This window comes from Moschus berezovskii, chromosome 17 (assembly GCF_049115385.1).
Source record: "Moschus berezovskii isolate FMDL1 chromosome 17, NW_MosBer_1.0, whole genome shotgun sequence".
NCBI lineage: Eukaryota > Metazoa > Chordata > Mammalia > Artiodactyla > Moschidae > Moschus > Moschus berezovskii.
Window position 1 is genome coordinate 8,720,549 of NC_142476.1, and position 20,289 is coordinate 8,740,837.

At 39.5% G+C, this 20,289-nt stretch overlaps 1 protein-coding gene across 6 annotated transcripts in view; it reads left to right on the top strand.

The window, feature by feature from the left end:
• The first annotated feature begins 652 nt into the window (after positions 1-652).
• Positions 653-20,289, top strand: part of KCNT2 (potassium sodium-activated channel subfamily T member 2) — a 448,004-nt gene continuing 428,367 nt past the window's right edge. For all 6 annotated transcript variants that reach the window (XM_088845012.1, XM_088845009.1, XM_088845010.1 and 3 more), the window contains exon 1: positions 653-850. In XM_088845012.1, coding sequence (XP_088701138.1) covers positions 756-850 — 95 coding nt within the window. In that variant the 5' untranslated portion in view covers positions 653-755. The remainder of the gene's footprint in view (positions 851-20,289) is intronic.

Genomic DNA, 20,289 nt, shown 5'->3' on the forward strand with positions numbered 1-20,289 from the left:
GTGACCTGGGGACACTCGGCGCGCGCGGGTCCCCCTCCTCTGGAGGTGGGGGTCTCAGCCCGGGAACACGCTAATTAGGCTCGCCCCCATTGGTCGTCCCCCGGCACCTCCGTCACCGTTATGCTAAAGAGGGGCGTCTCATTGGCGGGGCCTCCGCGGCGGCCCCGCCCACGGGGAGAGCCCTTGCGCTGCGCCGGGACCCCCAGCCCCAGGCCCCCCGGCGCCTGCGCGGCCGTGCGGGGCGTCCGCCTGCGGGAACCTGCTGCAGGCTGGGCTACCCTCCGAGGAGGGTCGCGCCTGCCTCCGGGGGCGGGACGGGCTTTCACCCTCGCGCTGCGCGCACGCCCACCCCTCTCCTCTCTTTCTAGGCACCGCGCGGCTTTTCTCTTTTTTTTCGGGCGAAGTAACTTTTGCATTCCCGCCTCCCCCGAGTCCTGGCGACCAGAGGCGGCGCCCAGCCTGGGGGCGGTTCCTTGGCATCGTCGGTCCTTGTCAGAGCCAGACTTTTGCTCCTGGGCTGGGTTTGCATCATCCCCATCACACCCTCCGGAGGAGAGGAGCCGGCCCCTTTCGGCCTCAGCTTCCGGCTGGGCGCAGACCCCCTCCCCCTCCCAGGCCCCCTCCCCTGCTGCGGTCCCCGCTCCCGCCGCCGCCTTTAACAAGTCCTCGCCCTCCCCACTCCGCAATATTTTCTTTCGCTCGCCCTCCTCGCCTCCTCCATTCGTTGTCTCACGTTTCCCACTCTTTGAGGAAGGATGGTTGATCTGGAGAGCGAAGTGCCCCCTCTGCCTCCCAGGTACAGGTTTCGGGATTTGCTGCTCGGGGACCAAGGATGGCAGAACGACGACAGGTGAGTGGTGTGCTGCAGTGTGGCTCCGGAGATTCAGCTGGAAAAGGGAGGGATGGGGAGGCCGAAAGGCTAAAAGGAGGGAGACGAGGAAAGGGAGCCGGAGCTTGGGGAGGCAGGGAGAGGGACTCTGACGTGTCTCTCCATTTTGACTATAGGGCAACTGGTGTAGGCAAGGAACTCCTTTTCACTTTCGGACCCCTGCAATGTATTTATTGCATTTATTTGGTGCTTATTCTTTTGTCTATCTGTGCTTGCCCAGGGTGTGGATGAGGCTGGTGTGAGAGGTGTAGTACATCCAAATGGCACGCAGCATCTCTGCCGATCAGTTTTCATATTTTTCCCTTGGATGTTGTTAATCAAATTCGAAAATGCATCCGAGTTGATTGAAAAAGCACACAAATCTCCTGAACCTGTTTACTTACTCCGTGTCGGTCTTGTCCTGGTTAGGTGTCCACCTGCCACTGGGAATTTTATGCTTTTTAAACATTTGGAGACGCAGGTAGACAGTTGGTTTCAATATGTAACAGGTAGTTAGTGAAAATGACAGCGTTTGCAATGGAAAAAAACTCACTTTGAACGGGTAACCGTGATTATTATTCATAATGTGTTCGTATAGCATGATCCAACCTTCTCATAAATAATGTATTTAACCTAAATAGTATATATGTCACAAAATCAAAACATAATTTTCAAAACTAGAGTGTTATTAGCAAAATATTGCTCATGTGTTTTATATATAGCACCACTCCTTTGCCTCGTTAAACTTTTGGAATTACTCCTGTTATGTCTTATTATTATTTTTTAAGAAGTACGTTTTATGTTTCATTGAATTTAGTATTTTCTGAAATAGTCATTTAAGTATCACATACCACATTTCCTTGTTTTAAAATAATATGTGTATATTAACTAGACTTTCAACTCAACTGAAATGTTTCGTTAAACTTCAGTTTGGTATTGCTGTTCTGTTTTAATTACATGAAAATTCCATTATTGGCCCCATTCAGATTCTCCTTGTTCAACCACTGGGAAATACCTTCCTCCCATCTCAGCTCCCAATACAAACCCACACTACACACAGGGGATTTTATCTGGGGCATCAATTGTGGCCTTCTTTGGTCTCATATTAGTAATTTAAAGGGATATAGATGTTTTGGAGATGATATTTCAGTTCAGTCTCTTTAGGTAAAAAGGTATCTATTGATAAATATTAAAAGATTCATACCAGTATGCTTGGAAAGTAAGGTGTTCTGTTTGACTAAAGATGAAGAAAAGAATATTTAAATTTCAGTGCTAATTGACATTTAGATACACTATTTTAACTTAGCTCAGTGGCTCATCAAGTGCAGCTTGGTGTTCATAGTGATTGAATCTGTATTTGTTCCTTCAGGACGTCAGGATCATCATGTATTAATTGAATAGAAATCTTCATTGCAAAAATATGAGTTGGGCAGAGTACATAGAAGACATATTTTGGACTGGTGGTGGTAGCCTTGTTTGTGTTTTAAACATCGTATCCAAGATGATGATTGCTCATGGGGTTGCCCTCACTTTTCTAGGGATGCTGAAAATATTTAGTTAATTAAGAATTTTGGTTAGTTGAATGCATCCTAAATGAGTCATTGCCATGTTAAAAAATGTTTTGCACTTTTAAAATCCCTTTTATAATATGTTTATACTAGCCCAAGTTTAACTCTAAAATTCGGCCGTATTTACTAATAAAATATTGTTTCCAAACTAAACTTGGGTCCACTTGCCTGTGCAGTAAAGCCAATCTACTGACAATGCTTTGTGGTGAAGGCAAAAGAAAAAGTGAAGTTGCTTAGTCGTGTCCAACTCTTTGCAACCCCATGGACTGTAGCCTGCAGGCTCCTCTATCCGTGGGATTTTCCAGGCAAGAATACTGGAGTGGGTTGCCATTTCCTTCTCCAGGGGAAACTTCCTGACCTCGGGATGGAACCGAGTCTCCCGCACTGCAGGCAGACTCTTTACCATCTGAGCCACTGTCAAGTGCAGTCCTTATTTCAGGGCACCAAACAAGGAGTCCAGGTAGCTGGTTCTGGAAATGCCTAAACTTCCCAATAGCTTTCAGGGAGATGTTTTTAAAGACAGAATGTGGAGGAGGGGCAGTGTGTGCAGCTCCTGGACATTCTTTTGATTGGTTGGTGATGAGGTAATCAGGAGTCTACACTTTCAACTTTCTGGTTCTAAACAAGCTTGGGGTCTACCAGGTTGTGGACAGCAGGAAGTTAACTTCTTCCACCTAGTAGGGGTCTTAGTGTCTGCAGGATAGCCTAAAGATCAGGGCTCAGAATGTTTTGATGGCCGTTGAGGTCCTTGACTTTGTTTAATGGCTCACATATTCTTATTTTGTTTTGCTTGACTGTTTTCCTTTCTTTCTGCCATTTCCCCACTTCTCCAGTTAAATTTATTCTTTGGAACTCAGCCTCGGAGGCTAAAGTTTTCTATAGACAAGGGGCAGGCAGAGGACATGGTGGGGGGAAATCTGTCTTGGGAACTCCCCATAGGGTCCTATTCAGTTACAATATTAACATTTTAAACATTGTTCATTCACATTTAAGGGTAATTTTGTGCCTCTGTGAAAACTTACTTTTTAGTTTTGGTTATGTTTGTTGTCCGTCTTTGAAGACAAGATCCTTTGGTTAATAGGGAGGACCTAGATTTCAATGCTGTGCTTATTTATTGACTACCTGAGTGACCTTAGGCAAGTCATTCAGCTGTTACAAATTCCAGTAATTTTATTTCTGTAAGATATTTCTGTAAAACTAACAGTTTACACTGAGTACTTAGCTAGTGCTATATGTTAGCTATCCTATATGTTATATGTGTATGTGTGTGTGTAACATACATGTAAAGGCATACGTATATGTTAACTTACGATATTTATTATTTCAGTCAATTCTCTGATAGTCCTTGAATTATAGGTAATTATTTTAAGGACTGGGAAACTCAGTTTCTGGAACATTACTTGTTATGGTGATATACCTTATAAGTGTAAAGATGACACTTGGGTTCAGTCCTTTGTGACTCAAATTACTTAAGAAGCTCCTAATTTCCCTCTACCTAATTAAATTTCAATTTATAAGAATAATTTTATGGAATCTAGCATAGGTGAGGTGCTCTTCATTGCGTTCCCTTCTTAATCCACGAGTCAAAGTTTGCAAGTGAAGTCATCTATTTTGCCTTCAGTATGGTCACAAATTTCTTTTTGCAATTAAGTGTGAGTAGCAGTGTTGTTCTCAGTTATCTTCGTGGGCTCAATTCCTACAGAGAAAAGGAGGAAGCACTCTTTAATCCGGGAATAAGTAGACAGTTCTGCCAACAGATGCATTTAGTGCTCTGCCCATATTCTCTGGATGTTTTCTAGGAACACCCTCTGCCTGATATTTTTTGTTTTTTTCCTCTTGGCCTTACGTGCACACCCGGCCCTCTTGGAGAGCAAGCCAGAAGTACCACTGAGTAAATACAGATTTGTTAGATAAATACTGTAGCCTCCTAGTTCCTTGGTTGGGACCGTTCTGGCTTATGTTCTTTATACTGTGTCCTGTGGGACCCCACTCTAATTGGCATGGGGGGTAACTGGCTTGATACTGTGAGCATTATTAGCTTTCTTCCCTCTTTTCCTAACTGGTATTTTCTGGATCATTTCCCAAGTAAACCACTTACACTTCCATCCTTATCTCAAGGTCTGCTTCTGGTGGAATCTGCATCAAAATGGATATATTCCCCATCTAGTGGCACATTCTAGAAATGATGGGGGGGAATTAGAGGAGAGGAAAGTAGAGCTCTTCATTTCAAGAATTTTAAGCTCAGTCTTAATGGGATATGGTGGATTGGCATGTAAAACCGAGTGAGGCATATCTCTGTGTGTGAAGGGGTAGTGTTAAAGAGGGAACATTGGTGAGTCTGTGTTAATACAGAAGTGTGTATTCCACACTATAGATTTTCTGTAAACCATGGATAATTCACTTGTATTTATATTGTACCACCTTTTGCTAGGGAAACAGACACACATGTAAAACACATGTAATATGTATGTATATGTACACTGTGTGTGTAATAGATCTGTATTCTATGTGAAAGTGAAGTCGCTCAGTTGTGTCCAACTCTTTGTGACCCTATGGACTGTAACCTACCAGGTTCCTCTGTCCATGGGATTTTCCAGGCAAAAGTACAAGAGTGGGTTGCCATTTCCTTCTCCAGGGGATCTTTCCAACCCAGGGATCGAACCCAGGTCTCCCTCATTGTAGGCAGATGCTTTATCATCTAAGCCACCAGGCTGGATCCTTGTGTAAATCTTATCCTCTAATGCTCGTGTTCAGTCATGTCTGACTCTTTCTAACCCTATGGACTGTAGCCTATCAGGCTCTTCTGTCCATGGGATTTCCCAGGCAAGAATACTAGAGTAGGTCGCCTTTTCTTTTCCAAGGGACCTTCCATGAGAAATGCCATGCAGGATGAAGCACAACCTGGGATCAAGATTGCAGGGAAAAATATCAATAACCTCAGCTATACAGATGATGCCACCCTTATGGCAGAAAGTTAAGAGGAACTAAAGAGCCTCTTGATGAAAGTGAAAGAGGAGAGTGAAAAAGTTGGCTTAAAGCTCAACATTCAGAAAACTAAGACCATGACATCTGGTCCCATCACTTCATGGCACATAGATGGGGAAACAATGGAAACACTGACAGACTTTATTTTCTTGGGCTCCAAAATCACTGCAGATGGTGACACAGCCATGAAATTAAAAGACACTTGCTCCTTGGAAGAAAAGCTATGAAAAGCCTGGACAGCGTATTAAAAAGTGGAGGTATTACTTTACCGACAATGGTCTGTCTAAGTCAAAGCCATGAATTTCAGTATTCATGTATGCATGTGAGAGCTGGACCATAAAGGGTGAGCACCAAAGAATTGATGCTTTTGAACTGTGGTGTTGGAAAAGACTCTTGAGCGTCCCTTGGACTGCAAAGAGATGAAACCAGTCAATCCTAAAGAAAATCAGTCGTGACTAATGACTGATGCTGAAGCTGAAACTCCAATACTTTGGCCACCTGATGCAAAGAACTGGCTCATTAGAAAATACCCTGATGCTGGGAAAGATTGAAGGCAGGAGGAAAAGGGGATGACAGAGGATGAGATGCTGACTCATCATCACTGACTTGATGGGCATGAGTTTGAGTGAGCTCCGGGAGTTGGTGATGGACAGGGAAGTCTGGCGTCCTGCAGTCCATGGGGTCATAAAGAGTCAGACACGACTGAGTGAGTGAACTGAACTGAGCAGTCTTTTATCCAGTCAGCTAATGCTTGAATGCATGCTACATCTCAGGGCTCCATGAAGTTAGGCTTTGGGAAGAACATAAGAAAGAATATGAAAACAAGGCTTCATCAGGGAGGAGTTCACAGATATAATTTTAAGTGAATTTCTGCCATGATGTTGACAGTATTGCTTATGTTATGATGATGTCCTTACAGAATTTCTATTTAGAGACTGTCAAGAAGAGCATCCACCATTTGTAAGTAGTATATTCAGTGTTTGCTTGAAAATAAAGTAGCTAAAATCACTAGAGATGGCTCAAAGTCTTCTATATACTTTAAATCTAATATTTAGACTACTAAGATCTGTCTAGTCAAGGCTATGGTTTTTCCAGTGGTCATGGATGGATGTGAGAGTTGAACTGTGAAGAAAGCTGAGCGCCGAAGAATCGATGCTTTTGAACTGTGGTGCTGGAGAAGAGTCTTGAGAGTCCCTTGGACTGCAAGGAGATCCAACCAGTCCATTCTAAAGGAGATCAGTCCTGGGTGTTCATTGGAAGGACTGATGCTAAAGCTGAAACTCCAATACTTTGGCCACCTCATGTGACGAGTTGACTCACTGGAAAAGACTCTGATGCTGGGAGGGATTGGGGTCAGGAGGAGATGGGGACGACAGAGCATGAGATGGCTAGATGGCATCACTGACTGGATGGACGTGAGTTTGAGTGAACTCTGGGAGTTGGTGATGGACAGGGAAGCCTGGTGTGCTGTGATTCATGGGGTCGCAAAGAGTCGGACACGACTGAGCGACTGAACTGAACTGAACTTAATATCATCAAAGTTACTCTTTAATGAAACCAATATGAGTAGAGACTGAAAATTTAATTGATCTTCTGTGGGGACCATTCTGTAATACGTAAAATTGTAGAGTTAAAATGCATTGTTTTCCTATTTTAGTTTTTTAAGATTTATAAAACAATAAAGATTTTTAATATTCTCTTGCAGTTAAAGATTGGTAAATTTCAGATATTTAATGTCTTCAGACAGTTTGAACAAGCCCTTCTCATCCTTCATCATGACTTAGTAATTTTAAAGTTTGGAACACAATGCAGTAGATGTGGATAAATTATCACAACTGTGGATAAATTGCTGTTAATGGACAATTCTCAGTTGCAGTCATATGGGAGTAGGCCATTTATTTAATTAACAATATTCTAGTGTTCAGATATTTGGTCAGGTGTTGTAACTCAAGTAATTTTAAGTGTATCATTCATATTTTATAGTTAGCATTTACATGTAATGCAAACAAGTCACCTAATGCATTGTGGTAATTGAAAATATAAAAGAACTTGAACAAAATGTGCAATTCAATCAATTAATAGCTAAGAGGTATTTATAAAATGGAGAGACTGTTGGATAGCTTTTGGAGTATAGGTGAGTTTATATATCATACAATGTAAATATGTGACTTTATTTTTTGTTGTTATTTTTTCTCTCTTTTTTTTTAGTTTTCTATTTTAAAAAATTATTTTCTGTGACTTTATATAATCAAATTGAATTTGGGTAATGGTTTTGGGTTGGCACATGGCAAATTTATATGTTATCAATTTTATCTCCCTTATTAAATTATGTATTATTTTGAAAGTATCCATTTAATGTAAAGTTCTTATTCTGAATGTTTATATTCAGGTTGTTAATACACTTTAAAAATATTTTGTGCTATTAAAAATAATTAAATTTTAATTTTACTGTTTAATTAACTATCCAGTTATCTGTATATTATCTATACATAGTGGAACCAACCATGCATATGCAATATCTATAAAAATGATTTCAGCATTTATTATTTGAGAATCCAGATAGTTCTATATCTGTTAGAGCTTCGTATTAAGAGAAATTTCTATGAATGAGGCAATAAAAATATTACCTGCTACTGAAATAGGTAATGGTGTAAAAATTGACTTTACATAAATATATATATATTTGCAGAAGGAAATGGCAACCCACTCTAGTATTCTTGCTTGACATCCCAGAAACAGAGAAGCCTGGTGGGCTACAGTCCATGGGGTCCCAAAGGAGTCAGACATAACTGAGTGACTAACCCTTGCCTTTTTTTTTTTTTTTAAGATAAATAATATAAATGAAAATTTATTGTAGTTTTTATTATTGGTACAAAATAAACATTAAATTAATAATATACTTAGCTAATACTGAATGTGATACTTCTGGGGTTTCCAGTCATGCTCTTGTTCATGTTTATGTATTATTTTGTCATTGATGGTTCATCTGTTTTTATTAGTGTATTTGTGTATTGCCAATGTTGTCTTACTTATATGTTGTGCTTGTCTGAATTGCTTTTAGAAAATGAAGCAAAAAGAAATATTTTTTACAGTGTTATTTCACTAGTTTCTTTGTATATTTATACAGTGAAATTAAATAACAGTGACCTTTTCTGAGCAATATTAAATATTTTTGATCAATATTTTTTTCAATCAAGATATTTTAAACTAATGTTTTTCCTAAGTCTTAAGTTGCTAAATTAAAATGTCTCTATAAAAGAATCAAAACAATAGGTAATGATCCAGAAGAACAGTTGCTTTTACTCTTTGACAGTTTTTGACTAGATATGGAATTTTTAAAATAGGTCTTGGGATCTTAATCATCAGATAGTAATCAAATTGCACTTTAAGAGAAAATTACTTGGAGAATAATGAGAAGAAAGGTGCATATATAGCACTGAGAAAATCTCAGCCTCAGTACAAATTCAAACTAGTTTTATGCAATCATGAAAACTATGATCCAAGCAAAGTGGGGGGACTTGCAGTCCCCTTCACACTGAGTGTACTGCCCAGGTAGAATAGATAAAGATAAACTGAGCCAGAATCTTCTTTCTGGTAGTCATGGGGGTGATATGTTAGGTTTTTAAAGTTGTAAGCAAATGACCCAAATGTTATGAAGAAGCAAATTATAAAGACTACCTTAGATATATATATTTACCCTTGCATTTCTATAAAATATAGAACATTGTTAATCTGTCAGACATTTAATGTAATCCATATTAAATATTTATACCTAATACACACTTGTAAATAATGATTATTGTGCTTCGATTATAATTGACAAAGAAACCGAGAAATTTGCCACATTTGCGACCCCATGGACTGTAGCCCATCAGGCTCCTCAGTCCATGGAATTTTCCAGGCAAGAGTACTGGAGTGGGTTGCCATTTCCTTCTCCAACCAACCTGATTACATTATTAGTTTTCTTTTGCTTAAGACAATCGTTACTATTGATAACGTTTCTAAGTTATGCATCGTCACTGTTGTTTTGTTATACACTTGTGTATTGCAGAACAGAGGCTGTGGTTCCTTAGGAGCTGAGGTTCCCTTGTATTGTCCACCATCTCTCTAACTCAAAGCTTTGTTCATGTACAGTTGGCCTCAGCATTTGTCCCAGTATCTGGGTACTGCATGACCTTGAGCCACTGTGATATTTGACTGAATATCTGTCACATACAAAAGAGACCACATTTATGTTTCCAGCAGATAAATAGAAGCTCAGACATTGTGAAGGCAAGAAAGCACTCTGAGAATGGCATTGGGTCCTTTATGTCTGGTCATCTGGAAGCAGAAGAGTGAACACAAAATTTCTGACCTTGTTTTCTTAATAACCAGAACTAGAGTCTCTTAAGGAGACTCTGAATTGTAGTACAGTTTCAAGTGAAGGGAGGAAGCTCTGCTCTTAACTTGGAAAAGTAAATTATTTATGTAAATGAATTCAATGTATCCCTGGTAAGTTTCAGTTCAGTTCAGTTCAGTTACTCAGTCATGTCCGACTCTTTGCGACCCCATGAATCACAGCACGCCAGGCCTCCCTGTCCATCACCAACTCCTGGAGTTCACTCAAACTCATGTCCATCGAGTTGGTGGTGCCATCCAGCCATCTCATTCTCTGTCGTCCCCTTCTCCTGCCCCCAATCCTTCCCAGCATCAGAGTCTTTTCCAGTGAGTCAACTCGTTGCATGAGGTGGCCAAAGTATTGGAGTTTCAGCTTTAGCATCAGTCCTTCCAATGAACACCCAGGATTGATCTTCTTTAGAATGGACTGGTTGAATCACCTTGCAGTCCAAGGGACTCTCAAGAGTCTTCTCCAGCACCACAGTTCAAAAGCATCAATTCTGTACTTCTCTGCTTTGGCTGGGAAGTGGGGATGGGATTAGAGTTGGGGAGGGGATTCCATAGAGGCTGAAAAGTTCTCATTTCCTGAAAGGAGTAGAGGGGATGTACTCCTAGGGTTTCAGGAAAGAGGATTTGCAGAAAAGCAAGACTAGGAAAGTGAGATTTCGCTCCCCAGTTTTTTCTTGGATCAATGATATTGATCTTTGTCATTTTCTTTTTTTCTCCTTGACAAATAGAAGCAGTGAGGGAAAAGCAGACAGAGAAGCGCAGACTGAGAAGCCTGGCTGGTCCATAGGGCACTGTTGACTAGCAGCGAGTCCCTTTCCTGTTTAGACTCATTACTGGGCCTGTCTTCGGATTGTGCTTCAGCTCTCTTGCTCAGTATGCTCAGTCACGTCCAACTCTTTTGTGACCCCATGGGCTGTAGCCCAGGCTCCTCTGTCCATAGGATTCTGCAGACAAGAATACTGGAGTTGGTTGCCATTTCCTCCTCGTGGGGATCTTCCTGACCCAGGGATGGAAGCTGCGGCTTCTGCGTCTCCTGCATTAGCAAGCGGATTCTTTACTGCTGCACCGTCTGGGAAGCCCCTTAGCTCTCTCAGCACTACTGCAGTGATGCCCCGGCTTTAAAGATCAAGAATCATTTCTCTCTGTGTGCGTCTTCCTGGAACTCAGAGTTTTATTCTACTTTTCACACTGCCCAAGTCTGTGTGAGAGCAGGAGCTTGCACACAAAGCCAGAAAACTCTGAATCTAAGGACTAAAGGGCAGCTTGCTCTTGGCTTCCTGCACTGCACCTTGCACAGAAACAGAACGATGAACTGCTCTATCCAGGGCATCCTTAACTCATCTTGTAAAGCACTGTGCGAATAGGGATAAAAGCGAATTGACACGTTTTAACCTCATCCAACTCCCTGTGGGAAGATTTGTAGATTGTCCACATATTGCAGGCAACCTGGGACAGAGGCACCAGATGTGTGGTTGAATAATGGACAGCCTGCGGTGTCAGGTCTGTCAAAAGTGAAAATGCCAGTCCACGCCCTCAGAATCGAATTGGGTGATTAGTAAGCTGCACAAGCTGGTCAGCAGGGACGGTGATGACTTTAGTCACTGCCGCACCATGCGGTGATGACACTGGCAAATTATAGATGGAAGCTTTCAGTGTTATGTTTCTATTTCTTGTCTATCTCTCTACAAGAGTTCCTGTGCTATGCCACCTGTTTCCCCTGAAAATACAGAAGAAGATGAAATGAAAATAAATGATGATATGAAGAGGGTGCAGAACACCACACATTGTTCTAAGCATGTGTATTATTTCACTGAATCTTCACACCAGCTCTGAGGAATCTGGTCATCTTCCCCTTCTTACAGATGAATGTCCTGAGGTACAGAAATTCATGCCTTGTTCCCAGTTACATAATCCTGAGAGCTAGAACCAGAATCTAATTATTCTGCCTACCCACTATGTTTACAACTAAACAAATGTGGTTTAATCCTGTGAAATAACAGACAGAACAAAATGCAAACAAATGTGAATACTTTGGAAGGTAGAAAAATCACAGACCATCTGCATCCCTTTAGGCCAGCATCACTTGAGTAACTCAACAGCAAAGTTACAGAATTTTTGAAACTGATAATATTTTCTGGGAGAAAATAATTTTCCCCCATCCATATAGAGTACTGTTCTTTTCACAATCTGAAGAAAGTGGATTGAAGTAGGAAATTAGTGAAACAATCAAGGCAGAGATTTATTTATTTAAATATTTATTGCTATTTTTATTAAAGATAGGCTACAGGTAATTGACTGGAGAAGGAAATGGCAAATCCACTCCAGTATTCTTGCCTGGGAAATAACATGGCCAGAGGAACCTGGTGGGCTATAGTCTGTGGGGTCTCAAGAAGTTGGACACGACTTAGTAACTAAGTATTCATGGGCAACCTTGGAGAAGGAAATAGCAACCCACTCCAGTGTTCTTGCCTGGAGAATTCCATGGATGGAGGAGCCTGGGAGGTTACAAGTCCATGGGGTCACAGAGAGTCAGACAGGACTGAGCGACTATCACTCATGCATGGGTAAAGGTAATTGACATCCCTTGTCACAACAGTTGACAACAGTCACAACAGTTCACAACTACCTTTCTTTTTATAAGGCTAGGTTTTTTTTTTTTTTTAATATTTCTCATGTAACTATGGGGTTTTCTACTATACTTACTCCCTAAGATATTGGTACCTACCTGAAATTAATTTTTCTCAGCCATCTTGCTGGTGCTCATGGAAACCCTCTTGTGAGATGTTATGATGTCTAAATGTGGCAATGTGAAACTGCTTAATGGAGGCCTTAATATGGAGGTGTACCTATTAATATGTTTCACTTGTTCTAAAAAAATTTGCAGTGATCCGCATAAACACCTGCAATATCATAAATAGAAAAACAGAGCTGAAGAAAAATGCAATAAGGGGGCAAAAATGAATCCAAGATAGAGTTGGTACACAGTATGAATTCCAAGATTCACTAAGTAGCTACTGGAGATGGACAACAGAGTTAGAAAGAGCAAAAGACATGATCAGTCACATAAGATGAGAAATAAACCTGCAGCTCAGGAGGAATACAGCTTGCCTTGGTGTTCAAATTGAAAGGACATTGTTCCCAGGGATCTTGCCTGGTGTACAGTGTCCTCACCCACTCTTCTGTCATAAAATAATAGCAGATTTCACAAGACTTTTGTGATATTCTCACTGCCAGGTGCTGATGTAACTAGAAAGATTTATTCACTTAAAGCAGATCTATAGGACACATACAAGTGTATTTCAGGACAAAAAAAGAAACCCTCCAGGTTACTGATGGGTTATATTTTTTCATGTAATCCTCCTTAAAAAGTTTATATATGTATATATATATAGATGGCTTTGATTCAGAATTAAGAATTAAGTGAGTTTAGAACTGTATTCTTTGTTGTGAACCTTAAGGATAAATGTAATCAGTAGAGCCTGGGGTCAGTTACTGAATGAAAAATCTATAAGGATTCTAACCAAAACAGAAGCCTGAATTGTAGTTATTCTTACCTGCTCACAAATGTTAGATTAATTTATTTTCTTTTCCCAGAAATACCTAAAGTATATATTATATAGTTTAATATTATATTAAGAACTTGTAAATATCCTGAATTTAATTATTCATATAGCCCTTTCTTATCTTCATATACATAGAGATATATGTTAAATGCATAGTTTTTATAGCAAACTTCTGGTTGCTAAGTAATTGATAAAAATAGCCTCAAACCGGAAAATTTTTTCAGTTTATCCACCATCACCAATATCATTATAATCCTCCAGAATTCTCCATTTCAAAACTTCACAGTAGTTTTGTATTATCTTTTCAACTTGCTTTTTTTAGTTAGTTTTTGATCTCTATCCTTTTCTGGTAGGATTTCATTCTTTCTTATTTAAATTAATATAAGTCTTGTTAGCATACTTCATTGTTGCAAGCCTTTCCTTTGCATCCCACATCCAATAACCTCTATGGCCAACTCAAGTCTCATTCAACTCAAGCGTTTTCATCACAATCTTCTTAACATAATTTTAACATAATATTCATGTCACTGATGCTTATTATGTGAAATTTAAACTTCTCAGCCTAGTATTCAATATTCTTGACTAACTGACTCCTCAATTTTTTTTTCCTGAGAATACATTTTTATGTTTTCAAACTGCAGGTGCAATTTTTTATTTTAAATAAATCAATTTATTTAAACTAAAACAAACAATTCACCCATTTCTCCCACTTCTTATCTGAGACCCTGGCAACCAGTAGTCTGTTCTTTGTATCTATGAGCTTTTTCTTTCTTAAAATTTATATATATACTTTTTAGATTCCACATATAAGAGAGATCATATGGTATTTGTCTTTCTCTGTCTTATTTCATGTAGCATGATGCCCTTGAGGTCCATTTGTGTTGTTACAAATGAAGATTTTATTCACTTTCTCTCTTTTTTTTTTCGACTGAAATATATATTAAACATGCACATATATGGCAGAATTTATTTATTACATTCATCCATCAGTGGAGTCTTAGATTGTTTCTGTATGTTAGCTATTATAAATAATATTGATATGAACATAGGGTTGCATATATCCTTTTGAGTTCATGTTTTCATTTTTTCAGATAAATACCCAAAAGTGGAGTTTCTGGATCACATTGTAGTTCATTGTAGTTCTATTTTTAATTTTTTGAAGAACTTTATAGTGTTTTCCATGAGGAACTGTACCAGTTCACGTTCTCAGCAGTGCAGGAGGGTGTACTCCTCTGCAACAATTGTTATTTTGTTCTTGTTCATAGTAGCCCTTGTTCATAGTAGCCCTTCTGACATAGTAGCCCTTCTGACAGGTCTGAAATGATATCTCAGTGTGGCTTTGATTTACATTTTCTTGATGACTAATGATACTGAGCCTTTTCTCATTGGCCTGTTGGTTGTCTGTCTTTAAAAAAAAAAAAAAAACAACTGTATATTCAGATTTTCTGCCCATTTTTTAATTGGATTGTTTGCTTTTTTGCTCTTGAATTGTTATATGTTTGTGTGGTTAGTCACTTAGTTGTGGACTAGGTGGACTGTAGCCCACCAGGGTCCTCTGTCCATGATTTATCCCAGACAAGAATACTGGACTGGATTGACAGTTCCTACTCCAGGGGATCTTCTCGACCCAGGGATCAAACCTGTTTCTCTTGCATCTCCTGCATTGGCAGGTGGATTTTCTACCACTGTTCCACCTGGGAAGCCCTTTGAATTGTGTAAGTTTTTAATATATTTTGGATATCAGTCCTTTATGAGATTTATCAGTCACACATATTATCTTCCATTAAGTAGACAGCCTTTTCAGTTTGTTGATGGTTTCCTCTTCTGTGTAGAAGCTTTCCAGTTTGAAGTAGTTCCATCTGTTTACTTTTGCTTTTGTTGCCTTTCATTTTGGTCTCAGATTCAAATGATCACCAAAGCCTGTGTGAAGGACCTTACTGCCTCTGTTTTCTTCTAGGAGTTTTATAGTTTCAGGTCTTATGTTCAAGTTTTTAATCCACAGTTAATTTTTTGCATGGTGTAAGATCATTGTCCAGTTTCATTCTTTTGTATGTAGCGGTCCAATTTTCCCAACACCATTTATTGAAGAGACTGTCCTTGCTCTAATTGTATATTCTTGCCTCCTTGGTTGTAAGTTAATTGACCAAATATGCATGGGCTTATTTCTGGGTTCTTTATTCTGTTCTGATCAAGTGTCTGTTTTTGTACTAATACCATACTGTTTTGATTACTATAGTTTTGTAAGATAGTTTGACACCAGAGAGCATGTTGCCTCCAGCTTTGTTTTCCTTTCTCAAGATTGATTTGGCTATTTGGGGTCTTTTATGATTCCATAAAAATGTTAGGTTTCTATGAGGAATGCCACTGGAATATTGATACGGATTGTATTGAATCTTTAGATTACTTTGAGTATTGTGGACATTTTAATAATACTAATTCTCTCAATCCATGAGTACATAATACCTTCTTTAATTTTTCCAAAACAGCTTTTTGAAATTTAGTCACTGTGGTTATTCACAGAAATAACTCCCTACCTACCTTGCCAATATACAGTTCATTGCTCTTTCTGGTATCACACCATGATCTGAGACTGCTGAGCATTTCTTCCTTTTCCCATCATCCCTTACTTCATGATCGGACCAAGAACTGAACACAGAGCCAGAGTTACTGATGAAACCTTTGAAGTCACTCAGGCTACTCAATATATTTTACATATCATGATGTGGTTTTATAATTACTCATATGTTATTTTAGGTATCACATACAACTTTTTTGGGAAAAAGTCATGGCCTCAATTTATTTGAGGTCTTTCTACGTTATTTAATATATATGGTTTATACAAAGGCTCCAAGAATTTTAATTTTGCAATATAAGGAAATATTTTGAAAAAACAGTCACAGCTATGAATATATATATATGTGCATCACATACGTACATACATATGCACATTATTATAATAAAAGTGCAAGATTGTTTCAGTTTGAGATGTTTTTCCACATGGAAGTAAAATATTTTTTTAAAGGCCCTTCTAAACCTCGGTATGTAGCTTAAATCATTTGACTTGAAAGGTACCATTCCCATTTCTGATTTAATATTCACGAGGAGCTTTCCTTTGGACATGACAAAGCAGAGTGTATCTCAGTCCGTAATTCATACGGTGAAGTTCAAATGACTGTTAAAGTGAACTCTGAATTTTATGTGCAGGGCCACTCAGTGAAGCCGTCAGTCTGCTTGACAGTCAGCAGGATCAGTGTCTGAGAGACTGGTGGTGACAGTCAGCAGTATCAGTGTCTGAGAGACTGGTGGAGGTGTTGAAAAGACCACATAGGTAGTGGTACTAACTCTTACATAATTGGGACGAACAGAAGGAATTCTTTTTGGTCTTAAATCCTATAAAAAAAGTTTTGTCTTTTTTTCTTATTGAGAAACAGTGCTTATAATAGTTGAGTATGTTTAATTTTTCAGTGTTAGTGTGAATAGAATGATTTTCTAGAGGAATAAAAAATATGTGAACTATATCAGTGACAGCTATCTAAACATGGTCCGATTCTTTGAATAGAAAAAGGCACATTATTCCTAAACATGTATATGCCTATTATTATTCTATTTACTGAGTCAGATCCTTAACTAGTGTTTTTGTCCAATGGAATGAACACATTTGATTTCGCTTCAGTCTCCTTTTTAGTATCAGAAGGAAGCTGGTAATACATCTCTCTACCACATGGCAAGTAGGAGAGAAACAAACTCTAGTCACTTACAAAAATATATAATTAAATGTGCTTCAAAAAAAGACTAATTAAAATGTTCATTATAAAGATGCTCTTACTTGCTGAATCTGTACCTCCTGCTACATATTCCAAGCAATATCTCCTTTTAGTAAACCCATGTAACAAAGTCAAGGGAAGTTCCTCTGTGTGTCCCAATTTGTGTTCACATTGAACTTATTCTTGCTACCATGTGCATTAGGATGATAAGTGCTTGAAAGATATGGTCCCGTCTTTATCACACCCTTGAACTTGTGTTGGAAGACATAAGACTCGCAAAACAATTCAGATAAAGTGGAACATGGTATAAAGTAGCAGTCACCAACCTTTTTGGCACCAGGGACAGGTTTTGTGGAAGACAGTTTTTCCACAGATTGGTGGTGGTGGGGAGGGGAAATGATTTCAGGATGGTTCAAGCACCGTAGGGTTCATGTTCCCATGAGAATATAATGCTGCTACTGATCTGACAGGAGGTGGAACTCAGGCGGTAATGCAAGCAATGGGGAGCAGCTTTAAATACAGTAAAGTTTCTCTTTCTGGCCCACCATTCACCTGCTGCTCTGTTGTGGCCTGGGTCCTAACTGGCCATGGACTGGTAGCCTGGGGGTTGGGGATCCTTGGTATGAGGTATGAGAGTATTAGAAAAAGCTTTCTGCAGAGTTTTAGAAAGAAAGTAAATTTTATATGTTAGGATTCACGTTTTAGACATCAAGTGGTAACAGCTAGTACAAACAGTGGATCTTCCATGGGGCATGTTCTAGGAAAAAATGCAATAGGTAAACTGGATTGGACATAATATAGTATACTTGTGGATCAATAATGGATATCAGTAGTTTTGGGAAAGACCATAGGAGCATTTATATTGCCAAGTGGAAGAGTGTGATTTTTTTTTTTTTTTCCCTATAGACTGTGGGGAATTGTTGAAAGGCTTCAAATAAATAAGTGGCTTTATCAAAAGTGTAGTTTTAGAAACTACAGAGAGAGTAAGGAAGTTCATCAGACTACTTTAATGAGCTAAAAGAGAACAAGCAGTGATGATGAAAATGTATCCCCCAAAAACAAAAAATCCAATAAGAAACAAGTGTCATTAACAAATGTGAATGTGGATTGTGGTGGATATCAGTGTTGTGAAATAAGAGGACATATTAAAAGAGGGTCAATTTCAGTTAGTATTTGTCATGTTTATGCAATGCAATTTTCTATCATTCATTAGGGTTATAAATTCTAGGGGGCAAAATCTCTAGAATTTAATTATACCGTGCAAAGCATCCAAGAAAGATGCTACTTAATATACTCATTTTCATTATTGATAAAATTGAATTCATCTCAACAAGCAGTAGATAATTCCTGATCATGAATTGTGGTCTGTGCTAAGTCCCTGAAAACAAAGTAAAAGGTGTTGTGCTAAGTGGCTTCAGTCGTGTCCAACTGTTTGCGACACCATGGACTGCAGCCCATCAAGCTCCTCTGTGCATGGGATTCTCCAGGCAAGAGTATTGCAGTGGGTTGCCATTTCCTTCTCCAGAAAGGTGTTCAGTTCAGTCACTCAGTTGTGTCTGACTCTTTGTGACCCCATGAACCGCAGCACGCCAGGCCTCCCTGTCCATCACCAACTCCCGGAGTCCACCCAAACCCATGTCCACTGAGTCAGTGATGCCATCCCACCATCTCATCCTCTGTTGTCCCTTCCTCCTCCTGCCCTCAATCTTTCCCAGCAGGAGTCTTTTCCAGTTAATCAGCTCTTAGCATCAGGTGGCCAAAGTATTGGAGTTTCAGCTTCAACATCAGTCCTTCCAACCAACACCCAGAACTGATCTCCTTTAGGATGGACTGGTTGGACCTCCTCTCAGTCCAAGAGATTCTCAAGAGTCTTCTCCAACACCACAGTTCAAAAGCATCAATTCTATGCTCAGCTTTCTTTATAGTCCAACTCTCACATCCATACATGATCACTGGAAAAACCATAGCCTTGACTACACATATCTTTGTTGGCAGAGGAATGTCTCTGCTTTTTAATATGCTATCTAGGTTGGTCATAACTTTCCTTCCAAGGAGTAAGCGTCTTTTAATTTCATGGCTGCAATCACCATCTGCAGTGATTTTGGAGCTCAGAAAAATAAAGTCAGCCCTGTTTGCACTATTTCCCCATCTATTTCCCACGAAGTGATGGGACCAGATGCCATGATCTTAGTTTTCTGAATGTTGAGCTTTAAGATAACTTTTTCACTCTCCTCTTTCACTTTCATCAAGAGGCTCTTTAGTTCTTCACTTTCTGCCATAAGGGTGGTGTCATTTGCATGTCTGAGGTTATTGATATTTCTCCCAGCAATCTTGATTCCAGCTTGTGCTTCCTCCAGCTCAGCGTTTCTCATGGTGTACTCTGCATATAAGTTAAATAAACAGGGTGACAATATACAGCCTTGGCGTACTCCTTTTCCTATTTGGAGCCAGTCTGTTGTTCCATGTCCAGTTCTGACTGTTGCTTTCTGACCTGCATACAGGTTTCTCAAGAGGCAGGTCAGGTGGTCTGGTATTCCCATCTCTTTCAGAATTTTCCCACAGTTTATTGTGATCCACACAGTCAAAGGCTTTGGCACAGTCCATAAAGCAGAAATGGATGTTTTTCTGGAACTCTCTTGCTTTCTCCATGATCCAGCGGATGTTGGTAATTTGATCTCTGGATCCTCTGCCTTATCTAAAACCAGCTTGAACATCTGAAATTGCTGAAGCCTGGCTTGGAGAATTTTAAGCATGCCTTTACTAGCGTGTGAGATGAGTGCAACTGTGCGGTAGTGTGAGCAATCTTTGGCATTGCCTTTCTTTGGGATTGGAATGAAAACTGATCTTTTCCAGTCCTGTGGCCACTGCTGAGTTTTCCAAATTTGCTGGCATATTGAGTGCAGCACTTTCACAGCATCATCTTTCAGGATTTGAAAGAGCTCAACTGGAATTCCATCACCTCCACTAGCTTTGTTCGTAGTGATGCTTTCTAAGGCCCACTTGACTTCACATTCCAGGATGTCTGGCTTAGGTGAGTGATCACACCATGGTGATTATCTTGGTCTTGAAGATCATTTTTGTACAGTTCTTCTGTGTATTCTTGCCACCTCTTCTTAATATCTTCTGCTTCTGTTAGTCCCTACCATTTCTGGCCT